The sequence below is a fragment of the Cnephaeus nilssonii genome (assembly GCF_951640355.1).
Source record: "Cnephaeus nilssonii genome assembly, chromosome: 2".
NCBI classification, from domain to species: Eukaryota; Metazoa; Chordata; class Mammalia; order Chiroptera; family Vespertilionidae; genus Cnephaeus; species Cnephaeus nilssonii.
The window spans coordinates 114,489,541-114,515,361 of record NC_137073.1 but is presented as its reverse complement, the minus strand read 5'-3'; the positions used below and the strand labels follow the sequence as shown (position 1 = coordinate 114,515,361).

The 25,821-nt window shown below is 61.9% G+C and overlaps 1 protein-coding gene across 1 annotated transcript; it reads right to left on the bottom strand.

Annotated features, from left to right (window-relative positions):
- Positions 1-1,597: 1,597 nt before the first annotated feature.
- IL31RA (interleukin 31 receptor A) lies at positions 1,598-25,401 on the bottom strand. Its single transcript, XM_079798280.1, has 14 exons — positions 24,957-25,401; positions 24,468-24,585; positions 22,141-22,310; positions 19,721-19,872; positions 17,433-17,835; positions 15,116-15,195; positions 13,850-14,208; positions 12,249-12,514; positions 11,400-11,501; positions 10,584-10,730; positions 8,920-9,060; positions 7,262-7,355; positions 6,368-6,446; positions 1,598-5,172 (listed from the first exon to the last, which is right to left on the bottom strand). The coding sequence occupies exons 1-14, from the start codon at positions 25,009-25,011 to the stop codon at positions 4,276-4,278; spliced, it is 3,063 nt and encodes a 1,020-aa protein (XP_079654406.1). The 5' UTR covers positions 25,012-25,401; the 3' UTR covers positions 1,598-4,275.
- Positions 25,402-25,821: the final 420 nt, after the last annotated feature.

The following is a 25,821-nucleotide window of genomic DNA, read 5'->3' as shown; positions in this document are numbered from 1 at the left end:
TCCCTTTGTGTGAGCTGTTCTTGGGAACGTCGGAGGGAGGCATCGGGCGTTCCCGTGGGGAAGCCTCGGCCGGGGCCTCTTCCTGGAACCCACGCCGAGGCCTGGAGGCCCCAGGCTGGCGGGAGCCCGGACCCCGAGGGCTGCTCTCGGAGTGACTCACAGACACGCACTCCCTCCCTCGGCACCACGGCCACGATTCATCCGAATGGCAGCCGCCTCCTCCCGGCCGCTTCCTGCGAAAGAGGACTTGGAGCAGAGAAGCCCTGGGTTAATGCAGGTCAGGTCTGGCCCCACCGCCTTGCCCTCCTCCCCCCCAGGACCTTGCTTTGGGGTTTGGGGGCCCGTAGCACCTCTAGGTTCGCTCTTAGCACCTTGTCTGGAGCCGGGCACCGGGGACGATGTGCCCACAGGAAGGGGCCTGTCCCCCCGGGCTCTGCCAGGGCAGTGGTGACCTCCGCCCTCCACCGGCTTCGCTCCTGTCGGCGCCCTGGACTTGGTGGCAGACAAGGCCGGTCCACGGGCCAGAGACCCAGAAGCACACCAACGCGGCGGCTCCGGCTCCCAGAAGGTTCCAGACGCCCAGCGAGGCCTGGGTGGGGCCTGGGGCGGAGCTCAGCCCGAGCGGAGGGGCCAGGCTGGGGTCAGGTGTCCCTGCCCCGTCCCCCATCGCCTTGCTTTCTCCACTTCCAGAAAGTTCTTCTCGAGAGCTGCCTGTGGGCCCCGGGCTGGTGGGGCCGGCGGGGGGGCGTGGAGGAGAGGGGAGAGCTGAGGCCGGAGTGCCCCGAGTGACCAGAGCGTGTCCAGGGCTGAGGGGCCGGCAGGGCGGGTGGGGGAGCCCTGAAGTCCACGGCACCTGCGGGAGCGAGGGGGGCACTGGGGGGGACTGGGGGGGACTGGGGGCTGGGAGGAACTTGGAAAAGCGCCATGAGGAATGGGAGAGGGAGCCGGCGGGAGTGGGGTGCGGGCCCGGCGGGGTCCCGGGGGGAGTGGGGTGCGGGCCCGGCGGGGTCCCGGGTGGGGTGGGGTGCGGGCCCGGCGGGGTCCCGGGTGGGGTGGGGTGCGGGCCCGGCGGGGTCCCGGGGGGAAGGCTGGTCTGGTCCCTGGTCCCCTGGAGCAGGAGGCTCCCAGCTCTAACAACCAGCGTCGCACACTGCATCCCGGAGTCTCCTTTCCGGCGTCTGAGCAGGAACCCGCCCCTCGTTGTGGGGGTCACACCCAAGTGCCTTTCTGAGTGCGTCACAGGCCCCCTCCTGGCCCCGCACCCCACTTGCGAACCGTCCGGGCCGGGTCGGGGCTGAGCCGGGCTCCTGCAATGCAGGCGGGGCAGCCTGCTTCTGAGAAACGCCCTCTGACCCGGGCTCAGCCCGAGCGGCGCGGCGGGGAGTGAGGACCAGCGACCTTCGTCACCCGCGTCCTCCCCACCCCTCGCGGCACAGCCAACACACACCCTCGGTTAGCACTAGCCCCGTCGCTATGGACGTTTGCACAGGACGATTAACACGCATCGGGGACGCTGCCACTTCACAGGCCGCAAACCACCCTGTAAACGCCGCCCAGCCCTCGGAGCCCTCCCCCCGAAACCAGCTATCTCGTTTGAGACAAACTCGCGCACGTTTCTGAGTTTATTAGGGGGCATGGGGTTCACAAAGTCACCCAGAGAGTAAGTGACCACAGGGGCTCCCAGCAAGGTGGGTGTGGGGAGTGGCTACCTGAGCAGGACCCCAGATACGGGGGGAGGCACGGACACGAGAAACAGCCAGCCACGAATGGAATATGCAGCTCCCCCCCCCCCCCCCCCCCGCACCCGGCAGCAGCTCGGAGGCGGGCGCCAGGAAGGCCCCAGGCAGACATGCAGACCCCCCGCCCCCGCCCTCTCTGCCCGCAGCTGCCGCCTCTGAGAAACCAGAGGACGGCCCCGTTGTACGCAGATGCTCCTGGCATTGGGCAGAGCCAGCCGCAGGGCCCCAGCCGTCTGCAGGGCCCAGGCCCGGACAGTGGTCAGTGACCTGCGTCCCCAGTGTCTCCGCCGTGCGAATGGCTGTCTCCACAGAGGCCGCCTGAGCGCTGGGACGGGACAGTCTGTGACCCCGTCCAGGACAGGAAGGTTACAGCGGCCCGTGTCCTGGACTCGGCTCCCAACAGCTGGGCGCAGCCGGGGAGCGAGTTCCTGTGGTTCCTGGGAAAACCGCCCTCTGACCGGTGGTCACGCCGACCATGACGCTGCCCGGCCAGCCTTCCCGAACCAGACGCCCGTGTCCCAGCCCCCAGGCAGCCAGTGCCTGGGGAAGCTCAGAGGGAGCTGATGGGAGGAAGAGGAAGGGGAAAGAGACAAGAAGAAAAGGAGGAGTCACAAAGACAGACGCCACGAGGGGGAGGGGGAGGGGAGGGGGAGGGGCAGGAGGGCCAGGCGGAGGGTGCAGCAGAGATTGGGGAACAGCAGAGATAACCCACTCACAGGCCCTGGAACCCCTCTCTCTGCCCAGCTGTCAACTTCTTAGATTTCAGCTCTGAGAGGCTCATGGGGCAGACGGACAAGTTGGGAGGACCCCTCCACGCACCCCCCGCCTTCCCTCCAGGCACGCCCTCCCAGCCCCCAGCCCCGCACACCAAACGTGAGGCGTCCCCAGCTGGAGGTCCCCAGCAAAGATGCCCAGGAAAGAGAGAAGTGTGGGCACCAGGCTGGACCCCCCCAAGGTTATAATCCAAAGGCGGGGTGCAAAGGGCACCTGGAACTTGGGGGGGCAGGGGTTCACAGAAGTGCCCTAGTCACACTGTGGGGGTGGGGGTCAGGGGAGAGCCCACCACAGCCCGGAGTCGGGGTACCCTCTGCTTGGTCCCTTTCTGGCCCCAGAACCGTGGGAGGGCCCCAGTGCCTGCCTGGCCCTCCCTGCTGACCAGCGCTCTGTCCCGGGAGCCGGGAGGAGACTGCGGGGCGCTCAGATGCTAGCGGGAGTGAGGAGCGCGCTGGGCCAGCAGCCCTCCAGCCTGTGCCCAGGGCCAGGGCACAGCCACCAGCTGCGGGGAGTGGCCGGTGACTCCCAGGGCAGGCGGGGCCCAGCACGGCCGACACCAGCCCTGGGCAGACACCACCTGGCACACAGGCCAGCCTCTGACCCCTCAGAATCGGCCCAGAACACACGGCCTGCGTCACGGACCGAGTGCCGGGGAGCCCCCGGGCTGCGTCACTGCCAACACCAGGGCCTTGGGCCAGAACTGTCAGTGACAGGAACGTGACGAAGCGTCTGCACAGGCGAGCGGTGGCCGGGCGGTCCCGCCCTCGGCACTGACCCCCTCCTGGGAGGACATGCCGCCAGCCCCTCGCCGCGCCCACCAGGCTCACTGCGCCTCTGGCCACATGGCAGCCACATCTGCCGTCCGGTCGCAGTCCAGCCCAGCGCCAGCCCAGTCCCCGGTCAGGGAGCTGGCCCCTGCCGTCCGCACAGAGGCTCAGGGCCCCTCACTGTCAGGGGTTCGAGCTCTGGGCTCCACCGGGACGGCCGCTGTGGAGGCAGCAGCTGTCCTGGGCAGAGGCCCCGAGGGCGTGTCGGGCCGCGTGCTGGCGCCGAGCGGAGGTTCAGGGCAAAGCCTCTGAAGTGTGGGTGTCTTTCTGCCGTAGGCTTCGGGCAAGACGGAGGGGCAGAGGGTCCTGGAACCATGTCCTCTGGGCGGCGGCCTGGAGACGGGCAGACCTGCTGGCCCCGTCGGGAGCCCGTGCCCAGGAATCGCCGTGATCGGGCAGCCCCGGGCCTGTGGGCCGGGAGAGGCTGTGGAGTGCTGCGGCCCTGGAGCTTCACGGTGCGGGGAGCCTGGCCACATCAGGAGGACATGCTGCGGGACCGACATCGGTGAGACTCAGGCCGAGGCAGAGGGGCGGCCGGGCCCCGGGGAGGCTGGGTGATGGACACCCTCCCTCCCATCCGCCTGCCCAGGTGCCACCGAGACCACTGCCCTGGCCACGGGAAATGTGTCTTGGCGCTGAGGAGTGGCCCCCAGGCTGTGCCCCTGACCATTCCCGGGAAAGGCCAGACACGGGAATGCCCTCCAAGCCAGGCTGTCCCGGCCTCAGCAGGAGCTTCTTCTCGGAGCAAAAGGAGCGACAGGGCTTCTCCTGGGCAAAGCGCTGGGCTTCTGTCTCCTTCTGGGGTCACCTCTGCGCCGCTCGCGCTCAGAGGCAGGGGAGACGTCCTCTAACGTGAGCAGATGGGTGCAAGGACGCCCGGCTGGGATGCCGCCTCTGCAGGTCCTGCCGCCGCAGAGGGACGCGGCAGGTGGCCTCTAGGTGGCTCTCTTGGTTTGGTCTGGACGCTCCTCGGACACGAGAAACTCCCTGGTGGTCACCGAGTTTTTCAGGTACGGGGTGGGCGCCCCCTCCTCCTCGCAGGCGCTGGCAGGCCCTGGACGCTGGGCAGAAGGGACAAGTTGCTCCTCAGCTTCTGGGCTGGTGCCCTCCTGGCTGCCAGAGCACAGGCGCTGGGGCTCTCTGGGCGGAGCCTCAGCTGCCATGGGCGGAGCCTTGGATGAAGTGGGAGGAGCCTCAGCTGCCATGGGTGGAACCTCAGCTGCAGTGGGAGAAATCTTAGATGCAGTGGGAGGGGCCTCGGCTGCAGTGGGTGGGGCCTCGGCTGCAGTGGGAGGGGCCTCGGCTGCAGTGGGAGAAATCTTAGATGCAGTGGGAGTGGCCTCAGCTGCAGTGGGTGGGGCCTCGGCTGCAGTGGGTGTGGCCTCGGCTGCAGTGGGTGGGGCCTCGGCTGCAGTGGGAGGGGCCTCGGCTGCAGTGGGTGTGGCCTCGGCTGCAGTGGGAGGGGCCTCGGCTGCAGTGGGAGGGGCCTCGGCTGCAGTGGGTGGGGCCTCGGCTGCAGTGGGAGGGGCCTCGGCTGCAGTGGGTGGGGCCTCGGCTGCAGTGGGTGGGGCCTCGGCTGCAGTGGGCAGAGCCTCGGCTTCAGTGAGCGGCTCCAGCAGACAGTAAGGCCTGAAGGGGGAGGTCACGTACTCATTCTTGTCCCCTCCCAGAATGTTTTCCTGGCCCTTTCCCGCTTCCTCTGCGGAAACCTCTTCCAGGAAATTCTCGAAGTTCACTGCCAACTTGTCAATGAGGTCACTGGGGGCAGCATGGGGCTTGAGAATGCCGTCCTCTGTGCTCACATCATCACCCTCCTTCAGGTTCGGCTTATCCTGGGAAAGAGAGGGGGCACCCCAGTGGTCATTTGGGGGCTAAAGATGAGCCACCCAAAGCTCAATGGGCCCGGGACACCCCATGCCCATGCCTCCACGTTCCTCCCGGAGACCAGCGCGGAGGCCCCTCACCTCCACGTGCCCGTCCATAACAGCCTGGCCCCTTTCCTGAGAAGAACACACTGCCTTCCAACAACTCCCCCTTCCAGACACTTCCAGGCTATTTCCCACAATCCTGTGCACACCCACAGCTTCAAGGAGAGCACCACCGAACGCTCTCACATGGAAAACCATGATCACAAACCAATGGCTGGTCCCACATCACCTGAAACGCAAGGTGGCCCCTGCAGGGACGAGGTCATCCATCACCTGCACATGGCCAGGGCCCAGCCCCCAGCCCCCGGCCCGGCACCTGCCACGCAGCCAGAGACAGGTGTTTGCCGTAGAGGCCGGACCTACAGATTCTTCAAGAAGCATTTAGGTACCAGGCAGCATTGCCTATGAACTCACTTACTCTCCTGGTAACTTTTAATAAGTAGGGAAATAAACAGGGTCATGCTAAAGGAGGGGAAGATAGAAATCAAAACAAGAACTAAAATAACTCAGTAAAAATAATGTGTCCAATGCCCACAGTAGATGCCCATGGTAAACGGACACGTCTGCGTCGGCAACAGAGGCTGATATTAAACTCCTGCACAAGAACTGCTGGAGACAAGCGTTCGATGGTGAGGATGTGAAGGTTGTATCTGATTTGGCTTATTTTTACTGAAGAAATTCAGCCTTAACACTTTCAGAACCGTTTTCCGGTGAAAACGTACGAGAAAGGCGGTTTCTATGTGTGAGCCATTCACGGGGAAGCCCCTGCCAGTTCCAAAGCGATTACACCTTCCCGCCCAGGAGGACGGCCTCCCGCGGGCCTCCGGGGGCGCTACAGCACCGCGCTGTCTTCCCCACGCCCCAACAGCGGGCTCCTGCTCCCCACTTAGCAGCGGGCCCAGCACTCTGGGTCCCCGAGACCCCGCCGACGCCCCTGTTCTTCATCCAAAGAATGACGTCAGAGGGTTCTGGGAAGGCTGGCTGCCACTTCCTGGGAGTCCCTGCCCTCGGTCGCTGCGGGAACCGCAGGAAGCTCGGCCAGCCCGGCTCCCCGCCCACTGCTGGCTGCTCCGTGGCTTCCGGACAGACACGTGCTCACCTTGAGGCCCCCGCCTCGCCATGCGGCCAAGCTGCTCTCAGCAGGGTTGGGGACTTCCGGCCAACACAGGTGCTTCAACCTGGGAGAAGGGATTTCCACACGCTGAGTTCAGGAAGCCTCATGTGAGGCGCGGGGGTGGGGGTGGGGGGGGGGTGGGGGGGCGGATCCTGGGACAGAAGGGCAGCCCCGCTCCGGCTCAGACTGGGGAAGCGAAGCCGCATGGGGGTGAAATGCAAGTCACGCGGGGACCTGGGGGAAGAGACCTGCCCCTCACAGCGCGTCCCCCCACCCCCACTCCCCCCAGGGCCTTCTCTGAGGTGATGTCTGGGGAGAGCAGTGCTAAGGCCCAGGGAGTCTCAGGGCGGGTCCGCGGCCACAGCAGTGCCGGGACTTGTCAGGAGTCTGCGCTGGAGCCCTGGTTACGACCTGCCCCCGGGGCGGGGGGGGGCGGGGGGGGGGGAGGCTGCGGCTGACGTTGGTGGGACCGTGACTGCCAGCTGCTCGGAGATAGGAGGCTCTCTGGGGGCAGCAGCACCGCGCCCTGAAGACAGCTTCCTTCCCTGTTGGTGCCAGCCCTCGGCTCCACCCGCCAGCCAGGAGCCCTCTGTGCCCAGCACACGGCTGGCCAGCGCCCTAACTCTGGGGTGCAGGGGTTCCCCGCTCCTGGCTCTGCCTGGGAGAGCAGCTGTGCCTTGTCAGATGAGGCCTGTGGCTGCTCACACTGGGGGCCGGCCTCGGAAGGGCCTGGGCAGGCGCACGGGGCCGTGGGGGACGGTCCGCTTGTGGGCTCAGAGCCCTGCTGAGCCCGGGGCGGGGGCGTGAGGGCGCAGCGGGCGTGTGCCAGGGGAATGCGTGGCACCGCCTCGGGGCCGGCAGCCTGGCTCCCACACTCACTTGGGCTTCTGGAGGCCACAGGCCGCAGCCAGGACGCTGAGGATGAGCAGCCCGCCCCCGCCCAGCGCGGCCACGAGGCAGATCTCCAGGACACCTGCGGGAGGACAGAGTCAGCCCGGCGCGCTCCCCCTTTCTCGGTAAAATCAGAGTAACTCTCGCCCAGAAGCTCAGCGACACACTCCTTCCTGCTTCCTGTCCGTTCCCGCGATGGGAAAAGAAACCTTGACGGTTGCGGCTCCCGTCGGCTCCCCGTCGGCTCTCCCTGAGCAGTGTGGACGGCACTGCGGCCAGGGCCCGGCCTCCAGCTCCGTTCCGGTGGCTGCTTGTGGAGCAAACACTGTCCGGTAAGAAAACCAAGGCAACAAGAACGCCACGCCCTGCTCGCGGGCACGTCCCGGGGAGAGTCAGTCACAGGACTCCTGAGCGGTGGGCGGGGGCTCCCGCGGAGGCGAGGAGGGGCCCCGCCAGTGGCGGTGCAGAGGCCTCGAAGCAGCAGCGGGAAGCAGAGGGGGAGGCGGGGCAGGTGCGGACGGCCGCCAGGGCAGGCGTCTGGATTTCACTGGAAACAACAGAAGCCGCGGGTGGGCAGCAGGCAGGGCCTGGGGTCTGCACTCTGGCGGCCACCTGGGACCCAGCTGGGGCTCGGGGACAGAAGCCGAGCGCCCGTCCTCTGCAGACCAAGCCCCAGCAGCGCCCAGGCTGAGGCAGGGTCCTGCCCCCGTGCGACCCTGCAGACAGCGCCATGAGCTAACACAGCCTGAGCTGAAAACACGGCACGGTTTTAAAAGATGGCAAAGAGCAATTGGAGGACAAACTCCAAAAAGGCAACGCTGGCCCATAAAAGCAGAACATGTTTTCTCAGCAAAGACACATTCTACACCCACACCAACAGTAAAAGCCTTTTGGAAGGGGACGAGCAAGAGGCTTTCGGCCCCGTACAGCAGCCCCAGCAGCTGCGAGCAAACGGCCTTCCTTCCTTCCCTGTCCTACACAAGCCGCTCGGCTCGTTCCTTCACACTGTGTCACTGCATCCTGACATCCCACCTCTCGGCCGGGACTTGGCAACGTGAACGGATTTCCATTCTCCCACCCGCCTCTTCCCTCAGCTCCTCCTCGTCCCATCTTCTGTGTCTTGTGACCATTTCTCACAACCAGCTTAGGAAGCTACATTGCATTTGGTATTTTTGTTGTATCCATCAGGTTGTTCTTGCTTCCTATTTCTAATGTGAAAGCTGATAAGTGGAACATGTGATGTACTTTTCTGCTTAAAAAGCTCCAAAATGATGAGGGCGAGTCCCTTCCTGCTCCACCAAGACCTCCCTGAGGCCCCGCCACGCAGTAACCTCTGACACGGAGGGGACGGCCTTGAGTGACAGCTGGTTCAGGGCTGAGAGTGAAATTGGCATGAACTTGAACCTCCTCCTCAAGGTGATTTGGGGCCACCCACGAGGAAGGAGCCAATGGCCAGTCTCTCTGAATTCAGCTCAGTTTGCCCTCCCTCCCTCCTCTCCTCGCTGCAGGCCCTCCAGGAGCCCCTGTGCCCCAGCAGGTGACTTTTCTCCCTGTGCCCGCCCTCCCAGGGGCACCCTGCCTGGGCAAGGCCACCTCCCATGGCTGGAGAGAAAGGCCGGGACGTGCGGGGCAGGAGGGCTACTCACTGATTGACAGCGTCTTGAAGTTGATCCTGGTGCCGTTGACCCCCCCGGCGCTGGTGCTGGCCATGACCTGGACGGAGTAAGAGGTCTTGCGCCTCAAGGACTCCAGGCCACACCGCAGGGTGCTGGCGCCGACCGTCTTGGCTGAAGGAAACACACAGCCGGGTCCGACTGAGTAAGAACATTGGAACCAGGCTGGCAGCTCACACCCCAACCCCGCTTCTCCTCAAGACGAGCTTATCAAGGCGACCAAGGGCCCGATGTAGGAACTCCTAGGAGGCCACCCGGGGGAGGCGGTCTGACACCACGCACACCGGCAGCAGGAGAAACAGACTCTGCTGGACTTCACCAACAGTAAAAGCTTCTGTCCGAGCGAAAAGGCAACCACAGAATGGGAACCATATTTGTAAGTCAGGTGTTTGATAAGGAACGTGTATCCAGAATATATTTAAAACCTTTTACAACTCAGTAACAGAAAGACAACTTAAAAATGGGCGAGGGGATTGCAAAGACTTTCTCCTGGGAAGATACGCAAAAGGCTAACAAGCACACGCCACGGTGCTCCACATCGTTAGTTCTGAGGAAATGCCACTCGAAGCCACCTTCAGACGGCGCTGTCCCGCTAGGGCAGCCATGGCTTCTACGCAGCCCACAGCCAGGGGGTAAGGTGTGGGGGACGAGGCCTCCTTCGCGGCTGCGCTGTGAGGCCTCGGCGGGAAGCCTGGGGGATCTGCGCTGAGCTCAGCTAGAGGCACCACCGGCCCCGGAGCCTCTCCCGGGCCTGTCCCGGAGTTCAAAGCAGGGGCTCTCACCGGTGTCTGCACACAGACGCTCCCAGCCCCCGTCAGGCCTGTTCACAGCGCACCGTCCCAGCGGCCAGGCCAAGAGGCGGACACAGCCCCGTGCATCCAGGAGGGGTGAGCAAGCGGGGGCTGTCACCCGAGTGGCCCTCAGCGATAAGGGGACAGGACTAGCGCCTCCCCCAGGGGCCCACTCAGGAGACACGATGGTGAGTGGGAGCAGCGAGACCCAGCAGGCACGCAGTCTGTGGCCACTTCCATGCGAGAGACGGAGCGGTGCTGCGGGTGCCGGGACGGGGAAGAGGCGGCAGGAAGGGACTGGTTGATGGGCGCAGCTTTCTGCGTGGACGCAGACAGGCAGGACCTCGCCATGTGCCCGGTGCCCGTGGTCGTGCACTTCCCAGCGGTGAGGCGGTGCGTTCATCACAACAACAATCCGCCTCGACAGGGGTCCGGGCCGCGCCGGCAGGCAGGGTGCCGGCAGGCAGGGTGTCGGCAGGCAGGGTGGGCTCCAGAAGTGTGCCTCAGCGGGGACAGGCAGCGCCGTGTGAAGGATCCGTCTGGGAGCTGAGCACCAGCCCCGGGTCTGCCCGCGCCGCACCCGCAAGCCGGGCGGGAATGCGGCCTGGAGCTGCCAGGAGTGCCCCGTCCGAGCTGGACAAGCAACCGGATTAACCCCGGTTCCCACAGACCTGCAGGGACTGACACCCCTCTCACCTGATTCCAGACCCTCCACCAGGTGGCGGGGGGGGGGCACCAGCCCCCGTTTGCAGAGGGCCCAGGGAGCTGAGGGACGTGGGGAGGTTGCAGCCCCCCCACCCCAGGGGAGGGGTCCTGGGGTTTTCGACGTGGCTGGAGCCCCCTCACCGAATGCCTCCCCGCCCTCGGCTTGGTAGAAAATGGTGTAGCTGCGGATGAAACCGTTTCTCTGATGTTTGGGAATCTCTTCCCACGTGATGGTGACAGTCTTCACGCCGATGCCCTCCGCCTTGGTCACGGGACCTGCTGACGGGACTTGACGAGAAGGGAGAGACTGTGAGCACCCAGCCAGCCCCACAGCGCCCTCCCCGAGGGGCTCTGCCCAGCCTCAGACCCACGCCGGGCATTGGGAGGGCGGGTGATGAATCGGCCCCTCAGGGAGGATTGTTCTCTGGACTCATTGTCTGAAATGAGGGAAAGGGACTTTCTCATGGGCCTCACTCCAATCTCACACCCAGCCCTCTGTCTCCCATCGTCCTCGCCTGTACCAGACAGCGACGAGCCCGCTCCATGGCTACTGGGAGGGACGGGGTAGATTCCCACGTGGGATCTGGGAGATGTTAACTTCCAGAAAGACAAAACAACATCTGAGAGGTTTGCCGGTAAGACCCTTGCTTATTGCTACACAATTAAAGATAATCTGTCAGCCCGCCCACGTGGCTCAGTGGTTGAGCATCGACCTATGAACCAGGAGGTCACGGTTCGATTCCCCGTCAGGGCACAGGCCCAGGTTGCAGACTCCATCCCCAGAGAGGGGTGTGCAGGAGGCAGCCGATCCATGATTCTCTCTCACCATGGATGTTTCTCTTTCCCTCTCCTTGCTGCTCTGAAATCGGCTGCGGCTGGACAGGCCCCAGTGCCCCCCCATCCCCAGGGCCCCCCCACCCCTAGTGCCCCCCCACCCCCAGGGCCCGCCCCACACACCGCCTTCCTTGGCATAGGCCTGGACAGAATACGGCTTGCCCACACGGTCTTGCCACATTGGATACACGGAGATGTTATAGCACTGGAGGGGGGTTAATTCATCTGTAAAAGGAGAGGAAAAGAGCATTACATGCAGGGTGTGGCGTAGAGAAAGAATGCCAGCCTGGGAGCTACGGCCTAAGACTCACGCAAGCTCTCCTAGTCCTCTCGTGTCCACACCTGGAAAATGGGGAAGTTAGGGCGGAGGGTCTAGCATCTATTCCTGTCCTAACATTTTTAAATTAATTCTTAGAACAAAAGCTGCACCCTCTGACGAAACGACGGCACCCCGGAAGGAGAAGTGAGACAGGCCCCCCACGGCCCGGCTGTGGCTCGGGTGCTGCCCCCGCGCCCTGCGCACGCCGACGCCCCGGGCCCGGTTCTCGGCCTGCGTCCCGGCAGGTGGAGGGCTCCCTGCAGGACGGTTAAGTATGAGAAGTTCGGGCTGATGGGATGGGCGGCTCCGGCCTCACTCAGGTCCCACACGGCTCAGGGGCCGCCCTGAAGGGCAGGCCTTCCCGGCACCAATCCCCTGGGGAGGGGCCGGCTGACAGGGGCCACACCGAAGGGGCCCGGTCGGACAGATGGACCAAGTCTGGGGCCACCCACACGGTCGGGGGGTCTGGGAAGGGCTGTCTGATGTGCCCAGGCCTGGTCTGACCCCGGGCGCCCGACCAGCGGCGCTGGGAAAGCCGAGAAGTGCGGCCCAGCCCGCCAAGTGCTGGCACCACGCTCCCGCCGGAGCCTCCGCGAAGGACGCGGACAGTGAGCAGGAGCGGCCTCTCCGCGAAGGGCGTGCGGCCGGGCTACCTTGTCGGATCGTCCAGTTCCTGGCCCCGGTCACCGCCTCCCAGGACAGGGTTGGGGGCTCGGAGTCCAGATCCGGGAGCCACTCCACCATCCATGAGTCCGCGTGCGGAGCGGAGCTCTGCCACGCCACCACCAGCCGGTCCTGCGAGAGACGGGCCTGCATGGCCTCGATGCCCGGGAACGCTGTGAGCAGAGGGGCAGACCAGCCTCCGAATGCGTTCCCGCAGCCACTGCCGCCACCCGCCCGCCGCCTCCACGCGCACCCGCTACCTCAGCGCCGCTCGCACCCGGGCGTGGGCAGCCGGGGCTCAGGGCCTCCACCGCAGACCCCGTGGTGGTGCCCTCACCCCTTACTGTCCCTTTCCTCGCCCACCTTCGATGGCCACGTGCCTCTGACCTTCCCCTTTCTCCCAAAACGCCTCTCGCTGCGGCACTGAGACTCGAGGACTCGCCTCCGCAGGTGCCCCTCGTCACAGGGACGCCAGCCGCGGCCGGAGCGAGCCTGAGGCTGGGTGCCAGGCCCGCCTGGGCTCGAAGCTGGGGGTGGTGACCCGAAATCCCACCAGGGCTTCGGGCGCCCACTGCCCAGGCTGGCCCCACACACCCGCCTCGGACCCGCCTCCCGGGGAGACCTGCGTCTGCCCCAGAAAGACACGCATCCAAAGCACCGGGTGCCGCCCGGGAACTGGCCGCGCTTGCTGCCCGCCACGCGGGACACGCTGCCGGGAACAGGCCACGAGGACCCTCTCACAGAGAAGCTGAGCTCTGGCTTCCAGCCCAGGCCGGAGGGGTCAGAGTTCACTCTGTCTATAGAAAGCGCTGTGAGCACCAGAGGGAGACCGCCCACAGGTGCTCCTGGCAACCCCGTCCCCGCCTCACCACCCACCACCCACCAGGGCCTTCCAAACCAGAGCCCAGTCCTGAAGGAGCAGGAGAGGGGTGCTCCCCGTCACAAACCCCAAAGCTCTGGTGCTGCAGCTGGGGGGAGGGTAGGGGTTTGGTGGGGCCGGGGGTGTGGCTCCTGCTACTTCCTGGCCGCACCGGGGCTGTGATCCCAGCAGCCTCTGCTCCACCGGCCGCCGGCCACCGGCCACCCTCCCACGTGGCGCTGAGGACCCGCCCAGCTGCTGGTGGGGGGCAGGGCCGGGTGCTGTCCACCCGGCGGGTCCCTCTGAGGAAGAGCCAGTGGAATGAGAAGGACATGGAGCCTGGACGAGGCCGGCGGGGCAGGAGCGCTGAGCCAGAGTCCACCCCCCAATAATCCGGGGGCTCCCTCCCCTCTCCACCTGGCTCACAGCCCTCAGCCTCCACGGTGAGGCTCTGGCACCCACGTGGTCGTCAATGGAGGCGAAGGGAACACAGGAGCGAGCACAGCGAGGCGGGTGCGCACGAGGTCAGTGCCCAGGACGCGGAGGGTCTCGGGAGAGCACCAGTCACAGCACACACGTGGCGCTGTGCCCACATGCAGGGCTCGGCCGGCGTCCACGCTCGGACACAACAAGCTGCATGTGGAATGCGTGGCTGGGCCTGTGTGTCACGTGATTGATGAGTCTGACTCTCACCACAGGCTGCGCCCAAGGATGCGACCTCCAGGGGCTCAATGATCAGCAGACGCTGCTCCTCCCACCAGAACCTCGAGCCTCTCCTCCGATGTCATCCTGACGGAGAGGCAGCCACCAGCAGCGGGCGGCCCCCTGGCCCCCTGGCCGGCGGCATCTCGGCAGGAGGTGACGCTGGACTCACCCTCCTCGGCGGCGGCCGGGATCCGCAGGGTGGCGGCCGGACCTTGGCCCAGCGAGTTATAGGCCACCACCGACACCCGGTAGGCCTCGGCGCCCAGCGTCAGCTCCAGCTGCGGGCGGGTGGTGGTCACGGTCTCCGTGAGGTTGGTGGTGTTTTCCGGAAAGAACCAGACCTGGTAGCCGAGTGCTCTCTCCAAGGCCTTCTGAGCACGGGAGACCTAGTTTATTGCCAAAAACAACAAAGGAAAGGCCCTGAGCGGGTGACAGAGGGTGAGGGGAGCGGGGTGACGTCAGCTCTTGTGTAAACGACACGCAGGCAGGTGCCCTCCTGGGGTGAGCAGCACCCACACTGCGACCTCCCACCTTCCAGGCCAGAGGGAGGTGCTGGGCCCTTGGCGTCAGCGTGAACGGGGCCTCCTGCCCAGAGGCTGGAGGGTGCGGAGGCCGAGCAAGCAGCGCCCGTTTCCTGTCGCTGTGTCTCCCTCCATCCCACACGGACACAGAACACGCGCTAAACCCAGAGCCACCAGGGCTGTCCTGGCCGTGGGTCACCTCTTGCCTGGAAGGCCCTGCCTCGTTTCTCCACCCCCAGGCACCAGGCACCCCACTCGATGGGCTGCCCTCTCAGGCCTAAGTCCTGGGTGAGAGGCCCAGCTTCCTTCCAGCCTTACACCTGCTTTGCCTCTGCCTGCAGGTGGCCCACAAGGCTCCCACCAGAGACCGGTGCCTCTGCGCTTGCCTTCTGCACCGTCCCGACGTCCATGTTCCACACGGAAGGACAGAGGGCCAGGGCCTGGATGCACACCCAGGACCTGCAAGGTGACCCTAACCCTATCCCTATCCCTAACCCTAACCCTAGCCCTACCTGTAACACTATCCCTAACCCTAACCCTAACCCTAGCCCTACCTGTAACACTAGCCCTAACCCTAACCCTAACCCTAACCCTAACCCTAACCCTATAAGGTGACCTACAGGCTCTGAGCTGGGAAACCACTGGGAGATCTGGGGCATCATAAAGCCTCTTGGGCAGGAAATTCAGGAGGTCAAAGTTCAAGAATCACAGCTTCTGGTGGAAGAGACCCAGGTTATAAACAAACGGAGACTGAAGACCCCAGAGCACTCACCTTCCACAACAGCCTCACGGGGCGGCTCCCGTCCTCCCGAGCGGGTCCCAGCACTCTCCACAGATCCAGGCCCAGAGGAGCTGCAGGGAACAGACAGGCTCAGCACAGGGGAAGGGAGGGGAGGGGAGGGGAGGGGAGTAAAGGGGGAGGGGGAGGGGAGTAAAGGGGGAGGGAGGGAAGGGGAGGGGAAAGGGGAGGGGAGTAAAGGGGGAGGAGAGGGGAGTAAAGGGGGAGGGGCGGGAAGGGGAGGGTTAGGTTTCGGGCCATGGAAGCCAGTGCTTGGGGAGACAGCAGGATCAGTGCTGCCGGGACCATGAGGTGGGAACGGCGTGGCTGCAGGACTGGAATCAGCCCAAGGAAAACAGGACACCGCGCTCTTTCTGACGACTTCCTGTGAGCTCAGAGAGAAGGTGCAACCGACCCCCTTGGAACAGAACACACGGCCCAGCTCAGTTCGGATGATGTGCCATCTCACGTCTCAGTGTCCGCTGCAGCCCGCTGGGATGCCTGACTGCCACACAGGGGAACGGAGAGACTGCAAGTGGGCGAAGGAGCCCAGTGCTCCCCGCTGTGGGGGCCGGGGAGGGTCTCGCCCTCACAGCCTGCGCAGGGCTGACTCCGGGAGGCACTCGGTCTCCGCGGCTTGCAGATGGGCTGGAACCAGCCCGCCGCTCTCGCCTGCCAAGACCCGGCCTGGCTGCTCTGTCTTCAGTTCAATCACGACCTTGGGCATCGGGATCACCCGTCAGGGCTGGTAGACGCATCGCAGTGGAATGCAGATGAGGTCACACGTGAAGCCGAACAGTTCTAGCTCCTTCCACGGAATCACGGCCCAGCTCCTCCCATGGATCACGGCCCAGCTCCTTCCATGGGATCACGGCCCAGCTCCTCCCATGGATCACGGCCCAGCTCCTCCCATGGATCACGGCCCAGCTCCTCCCATGGATCACGGCCCAGCTCCTTCCATGGATCACGGCCCAGCTCCTGGGAGACCGGCCCAGCCGCTGGCTGTGCCCACTTTGTCTCTGTGAGGACAGTGGGAAGAGGAGCACCGCCTGGGCCATGAGCTCATAGCAGTAAAGCCGAGTGGAATATGTCACGTGTCACGCAGGAGATATGCACCTGCTTACACGCGGGTAAATGCCCGAGCACGCATGTTGAAATCCACAAGGAAACAGGTAGTGCTCCCACTTAGATATCCCAAACAATTACAAGAGGTTTGAGGTGCGCATGGCTTGTGGAGGAGAAGTGGGAGAGTGGGATTTCGGGGTGCAGGTGCGCGGGAAAACAAAGGCACGGGCTCCCCGTGGCCACGTGGCGGGTGCGTGCTGACTGCATGAGCCCAGTGCCAGACCAGGAGCGCCTGCTGGCGGTCCTCACCCACAGCGATGGCTGCAGCCCGACCAGCGGCCAGGCCGAGTCTGGATCCTGGCCGTCAGCCCGCGGCTGAAGCGGACACCAGAGACAGGCCAGATGCGATGTGCTAACGGGAGGCCGAGCCACACGGGCCAGGAGGTCACGGGAGCAGTGACAGCTATGGGAGGAGGCAGGCTGTGCAGACAAGACCCCGAAGGAACCTGGTCTCCAGACTGCCGGCCCCACAGTGCGGCAAGCGGGGACCAAGGAAACCACCCCAAGGACACCCGGACTTCCGTCCTGTCTCCATGGAAACCACCCTGAGGACACCTCCAATTCAGTCCTGTCTCCAGGGAAACTGCCCTGACCTGGCTGGGACTCCAGCCCCGTGAAACTCGGGGACTTGTCAGAGCCGCCCCAGGAAACGCATTCATTCATCACACGCTTGCTGGCTGCCGGCTGGGGTCAGGCCCGCAGGCTCCTGATTTGCAGAGAACAGCACACCTCAGGGCCTCTGAGCAGCCTGTCAGCCCCTCTGCAGCTCAGCCCCTCACCTCCAAACGGGGGTCCGCACATTTCCTAGGGCCTCCAGGAGGGTCAGATGAGAACAGGGAGTCTGGCATTGCTGGATGGCATTGTGGGCTAAACACATGATTTCACGTACTCGCTAAACTAACACAGAAAAGTACGTGCCTCTGCCAACTCCATTTCACAGTGGCATTCCATGTGGAAGGGGCGGTCAGGCACTGAGGCTCCGGAACAGGTGTCCTGCCCAGGCCCTCGGGCCAGGCTGGGGCTCACGGTGAGCCCACGGCTCCTCGGGTCCCCGGGATCGCACCTCGGCCAGCGCGGCCTTTCTCCTCCCTCCTGTCCCGAAGGGCGCCTTTCCCCGCCTTCGTCAGCCCTGCCTTCACATTGTGAGCAGGAGCTCCGGGGTCCACCGTGTGGCCTTTAAGTTGTCACAGGAGCCTGTGAAGTATTATACCGCTCTCTACGGGGGACCTCCCCAGAGAACCCACTGTCGGGACAGAAAGCTGCTGTGGTGGCTGACGCGCTGGGCCCCGGCTTAGCCTGTGACCGGGGAGACCCTGCAGAGAGGAAAAGCCCAGACACCCTGGCTCCAGGACTGGGGCTCCCTGGTTCCCGACCACCCACCCCAAGCAGGTAGAGGGGCCGAGGGGGTCGGGGCACTTGCCTTCCTCCTCGGTGGCCCCGCTGCGCACTGGGCTCCAGCCACTCCAGAAGGCGGACTCGCGGGCCGCACAGCGCAGCGCCACCTCGTACTCCGTGAAGGCCTGCAGCCCCGTGAGGTTGTAGGTGTGCTTTCTCTCGATCCCTTTTTCTTTTTCGAAGCTGACTTCCATCTACAAGGCAGAGACGACCTTGAGCTGGTGGAGACCAGTTATCTTTCCATTTCTCTCTTCACTCCGACCCTCTCTTAGCTTACAGAACTAGTGGTGTTAGATCTCGAATCCTACCCTTTACCACGTGCGATGTCCACAAATGAACCTCCCCGCAGGCCAGGACCATTCGCGCCCAAACAGGAGGCGCCGTCAGGGTTTGAGCGGAGGCCCGAAAGGAGGCCCAGGTGCCTGGCTCCCAGACTCCACCTGCTGCCCCCGAACGGGGCTGCTCCCCGCCTGCTCAGCCACTGGCACCTCCTCACAAGCTTAGCGATGGCCGTGGGCCAGGGCCAGGAGCCCCCGCCGTGTGATGGGGCCCAGCTGGAGCCAGACTAGCCTTCAGCAGGAGGCCATCTACAAGTAAAGCAAACTGAAACAGTATTCTCCATAAGCTCATGCAGGGAAGTCTCACAAGTTCTGTTTTGCTTTTTAAGCTTTTTAAATCTATACTATTTGTTTTTTAAATCTTTGGAATGTCTCCTCCTGCGCTGCAGGCCCCTGGCCGCGCTCGGCCTGCCTGCGGGTTCCCGGGCGACGTGCTGAGGGCTCTGCCGAAGGCACCCCGGGCACCTGCCCTTCGGAGCCGGGACCGAGGGAAAGGCTGTCGGTGCCGTGTGGTCCGTGCCTCTGCCCTGGTCGGGATCAATCAGCCCCCACACAGGCTTACACCCCAAACTCCCGCAGCTCCACCAGGCAAGACTCCAGCCCAAACATCAGCTTCACCAGGTTTGTTTCCAACAACCTATCCGGCTCCCAGCGGGAGGAAGAGAACGCCTGCACTCGGGTTGAAAACCAGCACGTTCTAAGGCAGCACAGGCGTCTTAGCAGATCTTGTGGGGAAAAAGTTTTACAGATTTAACTGGTTTAATCGACTGGCAGCTGAGAGCTAATAAAGTAAGGTGTTCACAAAGCAGTTGCTCTAATTCCAGACTGCCGGATGGAGATGCGAGGGTATCTCCGGAACGCCGAGGCACTCGGTCGGAAGGAGAGGCTGCGGGGATCTGGCATTCCAGAGTCAACAGTTCTGCTCCCAGTCACTGCCCAGAGGGGACAGTCAGGCCGCGCAGCGAGAGGTGTTTGCCACACAGAAATACAAGCCATAAGCAGAACACAAAAGGAACTCCTACACGCGGTTCCGACAATCAGGCCGCCCAAGAGAAGAAGATGGCCAAAGGCTTAAAAAATCAATTCGCAGAGAAGGGCTCCAAACTGCCAATAATCACACGAAAGGCTAAGCAACCTCAGTAAGGTGGGTGTACGCGAATCCCAGCCCTCAGGCTACTGTGCCCAGAGAGGTGAAAAGTAAGAGCGCCAGCATCACATGACACCATGAGTCTTAAAGGTACAGTAACGAGAGAGACAAACCAAGTACTAAATGTAAGGACTCGTTCAGGAATACAGACTGAAACCATACTGAAAAGCAAACAAGTTCTGACCACGAACATCAGGAGAGCAGCTCTCGGGAGCTAACGACCATTAAGGAGCTCACAGTGTTAAGCTGACAACGACAGTCTGTTAAATGCATATTATGTTCCGTTCGCTTTGCGAAATGTGTATTTTGTATCAGAGCTTCATAACATGGAAAAGGAACGAGCCACGCCCAGCCTCTCTGGCGGCCGACACAGCGAGACACCCCAGGTGGATGCAACAGGAAGGCCTTCCTCCCGCCCGTGTGCTCAGGACGCAGGCGCCTGCGGTGAAACGCTCCCCCCGGAAAGGAAAGGCGGGCGGAGGGCGCGCTGCGCTGTCTCCACGTCCAGTGCAGAGAAGAGAGAGCGCGTCCAGCTCGACACCAGCGTCAGGCAGCCCCGCTCCGGCAGGTCGGAACACCCCGCGCATGACTCACCCAGGGGGTGCTGTTCGCTGTCCTGAACCGAAGCCGGCATTTTAACTCGGAAGAGGCGGGGGCCAGCTTGGGCTTGGCCCATTGTATCTGAAGCATCCGTTTGACGCCCAAAATTGGGGTCACACTGAAAATCACCGGTGGTTCCATTTTTACTGAAAATAAAAATCACGTATTTGCAGATCAGAACGTGCTCATAACATCTACCCCAAATTGAAGAAACTACACCCAGAGGGAAATGCTGGTGCGTATTCTGTGCTGGGCTGGGTGAGATGCAATGGGAGACGGGGAGGAAGAAGTGTCCGAGGAGGGAGCACACACCCCTGTGGTCTGTCTGTAAATCAGCCTTTCCTGAGGGGTCAGGCGTGAGGAGCAGAACGGAGAGAAGAGGCCCTGGGGCTGGACAATGGGCGGGCCGCCACGGCCACGCCCCTGCCTGACTCTCCCCAGCGCCAGGATGGAGGAGTGCCTGTAGGAAGCTCCTCCCCTCCCCTTGCCTCTGAGCACCACAAACATTCTCGCCCCAAGTCTTTCTCTTTGAAAATGTGTTATTTTTTTCTGGTTATTAAGTAACATATGCTCATTCAAAAAAATCTAAGTATAGAAACATACAAAGAAAAACATTAAATGATCCATAATGCCATCAACCAGAGATAACCATTATTAACACACAGGTATCTTTTCAGGCTTTTTTCTACACTGAGTGGCCAGATTATGATGATCTCTGAACGCATAATAATCTGGCCACTCAGTGTATATATACAAGGCCCGGTGCATGAATTCGTGCATGGGTGGGGTCCGGCCAGCCTGGCCGGGGAAGGGGACATGGGCGGTTGGCCGGCCTGTCTGCTGGTCGAACTCCTGGTCGAGGGGACAATTTGCATATTAGCCTTTTATTATATAGGATATACACTGAGTGGCCAGATTATTATGCGTACAGAGATCATAATAATCTGGCCACTCAGTGTATGTAACTCTTTGCATATTTTTCAAACAAAATTAATATTGTGCTAAATAAAGCCTTTCTCTTTCATTTTTAAATCCTCACCTGAGGAGTGAGGATATCTTTTCCACTGATTTTGAGAGAGAGTGGAAGGGGGTGGGGGAAGAGAGAGAGAGAGAGAGAAAGACACATTGATTGGTTGCCTCCTGCTTGGGCCTCAACCGGGTCAGGGACTGAATCTGCAAACCAGGTACATGCCCTTGACCAGGAATCGAGCCCGCCGCCTTCTAGTCCGACGCCCTAACCACTGAGCAACCAGCTAGAGCGAGGCTTCCTCTTTTTAAATAAAATTATGCAATCAGCATATGCGCCCTCTCTTATTACAAAGTCTTCAAAACACCATTATTTCCAAGCTTCAGGATGTTCCCTCTCATGGGTGAGCAGAACTTGTCTGCCCTTGTCTCAATCACTGCATTCAGTGTTCCCGATGTCTCCAGATAAGGCTCCCCAGAGCGGAGCTGGGCGGGCACAAAGCCACATTAACACCTGGCCCAGGAGGCGCGGGTTTTGTTAAGTGAGTGAATGAGGTGGGAGAGCTGCATCTCTGTCTGGTCTCGGTGGTTTCCTGAGGCCCCTTAGGGCACAGTGACCAAGTAAAAGGTGTGAACATTTGTCCGTGGCTTCCACACCTGCCATTTGCTTTCCAAAAAGCTCCACTAGTTGCAGCTCCATCATCATGGCGTCAACTCCTCTAACCACCTCACACGTGCTAGACTCACTGTTAAGGAGGTAAAACTGGGGTTTGGAAGGTTAACGTTCTCCTGGGAAGCCAAGCTGGAATTCACTTGCACCCACTCCAAAGTCCCCACCCTTCCCATGAAACCAGGCTCCTCCCGTTGGCCTAGACACAACCCTATTGTGCACAAGTGTGTCACCCAGGAGCCATGTCATTCATGTCATTAATCTTCACCCTCAGAACTGCTCAGAGAGAACCATGTATATTGAGAGATGTCAGCAAAATGATGGCGAGGAAATTCCCCAAGGTTTTGTTCCCCCATAGAAACACGAAAAACAAACACCCCCCCCCCCCCCCCCCACAGAGAGTGCTTCAGCTGATCTGCTTGGAGCTCTGGAAACAGCCGGAGGTTTGGTTTGCGTTAGCCAAATGCAGACCCCGTCACGAAAACGTCCCCTTCGCCCTGGCTGGCTTGGCTCAGTGGATAGAGCGTCAGCCCATGGACCGAAGGGTCCCGGGTACAATTCTGGGTCAAGGGCATGTACCTCAGTTGCAGGCTCTATCCCCAGCCCCATGCGGGAGGCAACCAATAGATGGGTCTCTCCCATATCGATGTTTCTGTCTCTCCCCCTCCCTTCCACTCTCTCTAAAAGTCAGTGGTAAAAAATACCCCAGGTGAGGACAGACAAAAAAGGGGGAGGTGTATCTGAGAAGAGAGCAGAGAAGATATCCAATAACACGTACCTATGGTAGCTAAGTGCCAATGTGTCACGTCAGACTCCACGGTCCCATCCGCATTCTGAGCCTCCACTTGAATGGTGTAACTGTCCGGGATGGTTATTGGAGGAAAGAAGGAGCAGGAAGTGGGAGTCTCCCTTGTAGGATTACAAGTGTCATTTTTATGTCCGGAAGAGCTTTGAAGGAAAAGGCGGTTCAATGTGAGTTTGGTTCAGCAGTGTGGAAACCTCGCCAGACTTAATGTGTTAAGGGCGTATTTCTTAGGTTCAGTCTGGGTTTCTCTTGAGAACTTAGACCAGAGGGTGTTACTCCCTCTCCCCAGTCCTCCCTCCCCTCCACGGAGAGATGCAGCTCTCTGCGCCCTGCTGCCGAGGTGCCGAGGCCACGGAGACCTCTCTGGGCCCGACGAGCCTTTCCGATGGGTCACAGTGATGAGTGGACGCCTAGGATCCCAGATTCTAACCTGGAGAACGGCTTTGTAACCGAAAAGACTCAGAGGGTTTGTTAAATAAATGATGGTAGACACATAACTAGAACATAAAATGATAGCTTTTAATACGCCTACATTTATTCACACGGAAAGCTGCCCATACTCTGTTACTGGCGAGAAAGAGCAGGATTCGTATTATCTACCAAATAATCACATTTAGATCAACGTGTGCATTTGCATAACTATTCTCAGAGGTATCTGGAAAGGTCTTCATCAAAATGCTAACGTTGTTACCTTTGGTGATGGAATTTGGGGTGATTTTTTAATATTCTTTATGTTTTTAAGATCAATTTTTTTACCACAGGTATATACTGTTTTCAGAAAACTCATTGAAACATTTTCCAAGATAGATCACTGAAATCCTGCCCAGCTATCACCTGATAAGCCCGCACGCACATCGGCAGGACCCCCTGCCCCGGAGGTGCAGCTCTAGCCGCGTGGCTCCGGGGTTCGGCAGGAGACGGATGAGGCTGAGGCCAGGAGAGGAGGGCCTGGACCAGCACGCACGGGAGGCGGCACGTCACGGGGACCCTGGTCACCGGGCCTTTCCTGGGGTCGGCGAACCACAGCCAGGAGGTCAGAGGCAGCCCACCCCAGTCCTGCGTGGCCCGCAGGCTAAGCACCGGCTTCCCATGGTTAAACGGCCAGGGAGAGAGTGAAAGACGACGATTCTGCGGCCTGTGAAGGTGTACGTGGCGTGCACAGGCCAGTGTCCAGTGAGCTGTTGTTGGAAACTCGCCCTGGGTTACCACTGTGCGCGAGGCCCTCCTGCTGGGAAGGCGGCTGGTCTGAGGGAGGCGCCTCTCACACCTGCTGGGCCCGGTGACGCCTGCCACCGCCGCCGACACAGGGCCGCCGGGCACTGGCCCCTCTTCTGCACAGCACAGTGGGCGCCCCCGCCGCACGGGGACCAGTTACAAGGAGTGAAGAAAGGAGGGTACATGAGCTCTTGCATTTAAACACCAAACAGAATAAAGCTGGGACCTCTAGGCTCGCTTTGAAGCGGAAAAGACAGACAGACCACCTGTGACAGGTCCCGCGGGGCCTCCTGGCTCCCGGCAGCATGGAGGACGCAGTGGGTCTCATGCGCTATTTTCACAGAAACCCTGTCCACATTCACTAAGTCACCTGGCTTTGGGCTGGAATTATAACAACACTAGAGGCCCAGTGCAAGAAATTCGTGCATGGGGGTGAAGGGTGGTTCCCTCAGCCTGGCCTGTACCCTCTCGCGATCCGGGACCTCTGCCTCCTAACTGCTCACCTGCCTGTCTGATTGCCCCTAAGTGCTCGCCTGCCTGCCTGCCTGATTGCCCTTAACCACCTCTGCCTCGGCCTCCACCATGGCAGCCTCATCAGGAAGGACGTCTGGAAGGTCGTTCGGCTATCTGGTCTAATTAGCATATTACGCTTTTCTTATTATATATTTTATAATTTTTTCTAACAGAATTTGAACAAGGGAAGTGTGAGGCAGTGAAAAGCCTGACTTCATCCTGGTGGTTACTGATGACAGGGTCACACAGCGAGTTGGTGGTGGAAAAGGCACCCTCCCTCCATCCCTGGGCCCGAAGAATGAAAGCTTTATCACACGTTCTAGAAGGAGGAAGAATGCAGCTGAACACAGGAAATAGACAGACCTGTCCTCCGTGTGTGTGATGGGGACAGCTGTCAGCCAGACCACAGCCCCCGCCCCCACCTCTGCCGTGTCTGATCCTGTCAGCTGGGCTCAAGCAGCCACGTCGCACCCTGCGGCTGGATGCCCCAGGGGTCACCCAGAAGTGTCCCTGAGAACACAGACGTCCCGAGCCCGCCTCCTCCCCTCCCCGGCACACAGCCGTGCACGTACTAAGTCCTCCTGACCCTGTACCACGTGTGACCGGCTTCCGTGTCTGGGCTCCAGGTGCAGGTGAAATTCTTCCTGTAGTAGTAGATGCAAGAAATGTTCTCGGGCTTGGCCGGCAGAGCTGAAACACACACAGACACACACACACACACACAGTGCTTCAGTGCGTGGGAAACAGGCCAGCATCGGGCGTTTGGAGGAAAACAGCGGATGCTGGGTTGGGTGGTGAGCTGCGAGGTAGGGCATTTTCTCCCCACCGGGGCCGTGGAGAATCTCACTCCGTCCCTTGGAAAATATGACAGGCCATCTTACCAGGTCGGCACATGCGTCCACATACATCCACACGCACACGGCCCGACCCCCCCACGCAGGGCCCAGGAAACCCCTGCTGCCCCTCCTGTGCCCGGGCCCAGTGCCCCTGCTCTCATGGGCAGTGCCTGTCCGGAGAAGGAATGAGACCCACGCCGCCCAGCACAGCGCACACCCACCTACCTGCCCGGCCGCCGGGGCAGAGCAGCGGGAGCGCCCACAGCGCCCAGGCCCACATGGCCCCGCGTCTGCGGCGAGAGCGAGTGTCCTCGGTCAGTCGGCTGGTTCCGTGTCGGTTCAGCAAGCCTCCTTCTAGGCACAAACGCGTCCTGAGCCCTTCGTTTTTTCAATCTTATTTCATTTCACGCTTTGACTGTCATCACACAGGCCCCTTGATACTCACTCCATCCACCCCGTCCACATCCATTCTGTCCACAGTTCATTCCACATGTGACATGGAGGTGCTGGCCCCGAGAATACACTCCCCGGAGACATGGGTGAGCTCTGTGGCGCTGAGCCCATCCCTGCCTCGGCCTCGGTTCCCAGCCAAACGCCTGGCTCACCGCTTCCCCAACGCACCAGGGTGTCTCCCACCCCACGTTCCGCCCGGGGGCTCCTTCTGCCTAAATGTCCTTCGCCGAGTCTTGGCAGGTGACCCGTCCTCCAGAACCACCTCAGCTGACCTCCGGACACCTGCCTCCTCCAGCGCCACAGGGCGGTGGCCGCGGCCCCGGCCCGCCCTGCCTGCCACCCCAGGGCGTGGGGCCGTGTACCTGTCTTCCCGGCGGCTCCTGCAGCATCTCCCACTCCCCTCGGAGCCTGTGTTCAGGCGGTGCCTGGTCTGTGGGATTGATTCACCAGCACCAAGCCCGCCCTCCCGCCCCAGCTGCGCCGTTTAGGAAGAAGTACTAGTAAATGGAGCCGCACCTCAGCTGCCAGGCCCTTGGAGGGAACAACATGGTCTCCACCCAGGCGGCCGCTGAGGGACCTCCCACCACGTGCCGTTTCTGGAGAAAACCACAGAGGCAGCCGTCTCCGATGCAAACTA

Bases quoted from the DNA above. Each gene is read 5' to 3' on its own strand.
- IL31RA (XM_079798280.1), bottom strand. From the start codon at position 25,011: ATGTGGGCCTGGGCGCTGTGGGCGCTCCCGCTGCTCTGCCCCGGCGGC. The intron at 22,311-24,467 runs GTACGTGCACGG...TTTCCTTCAAAG, and splicing joins TACAGGGTCAGGAGGACTTA to CTCTTCCGGACATAAAAATG. The intron at 10,731-11,399 runs GTGTGTGGGGCG...CTTCTCGTCAAG, and splicing joins GGCCTATGCCAAGGAAGGCG to TCCCGTCAGCAGGTCCCGTG.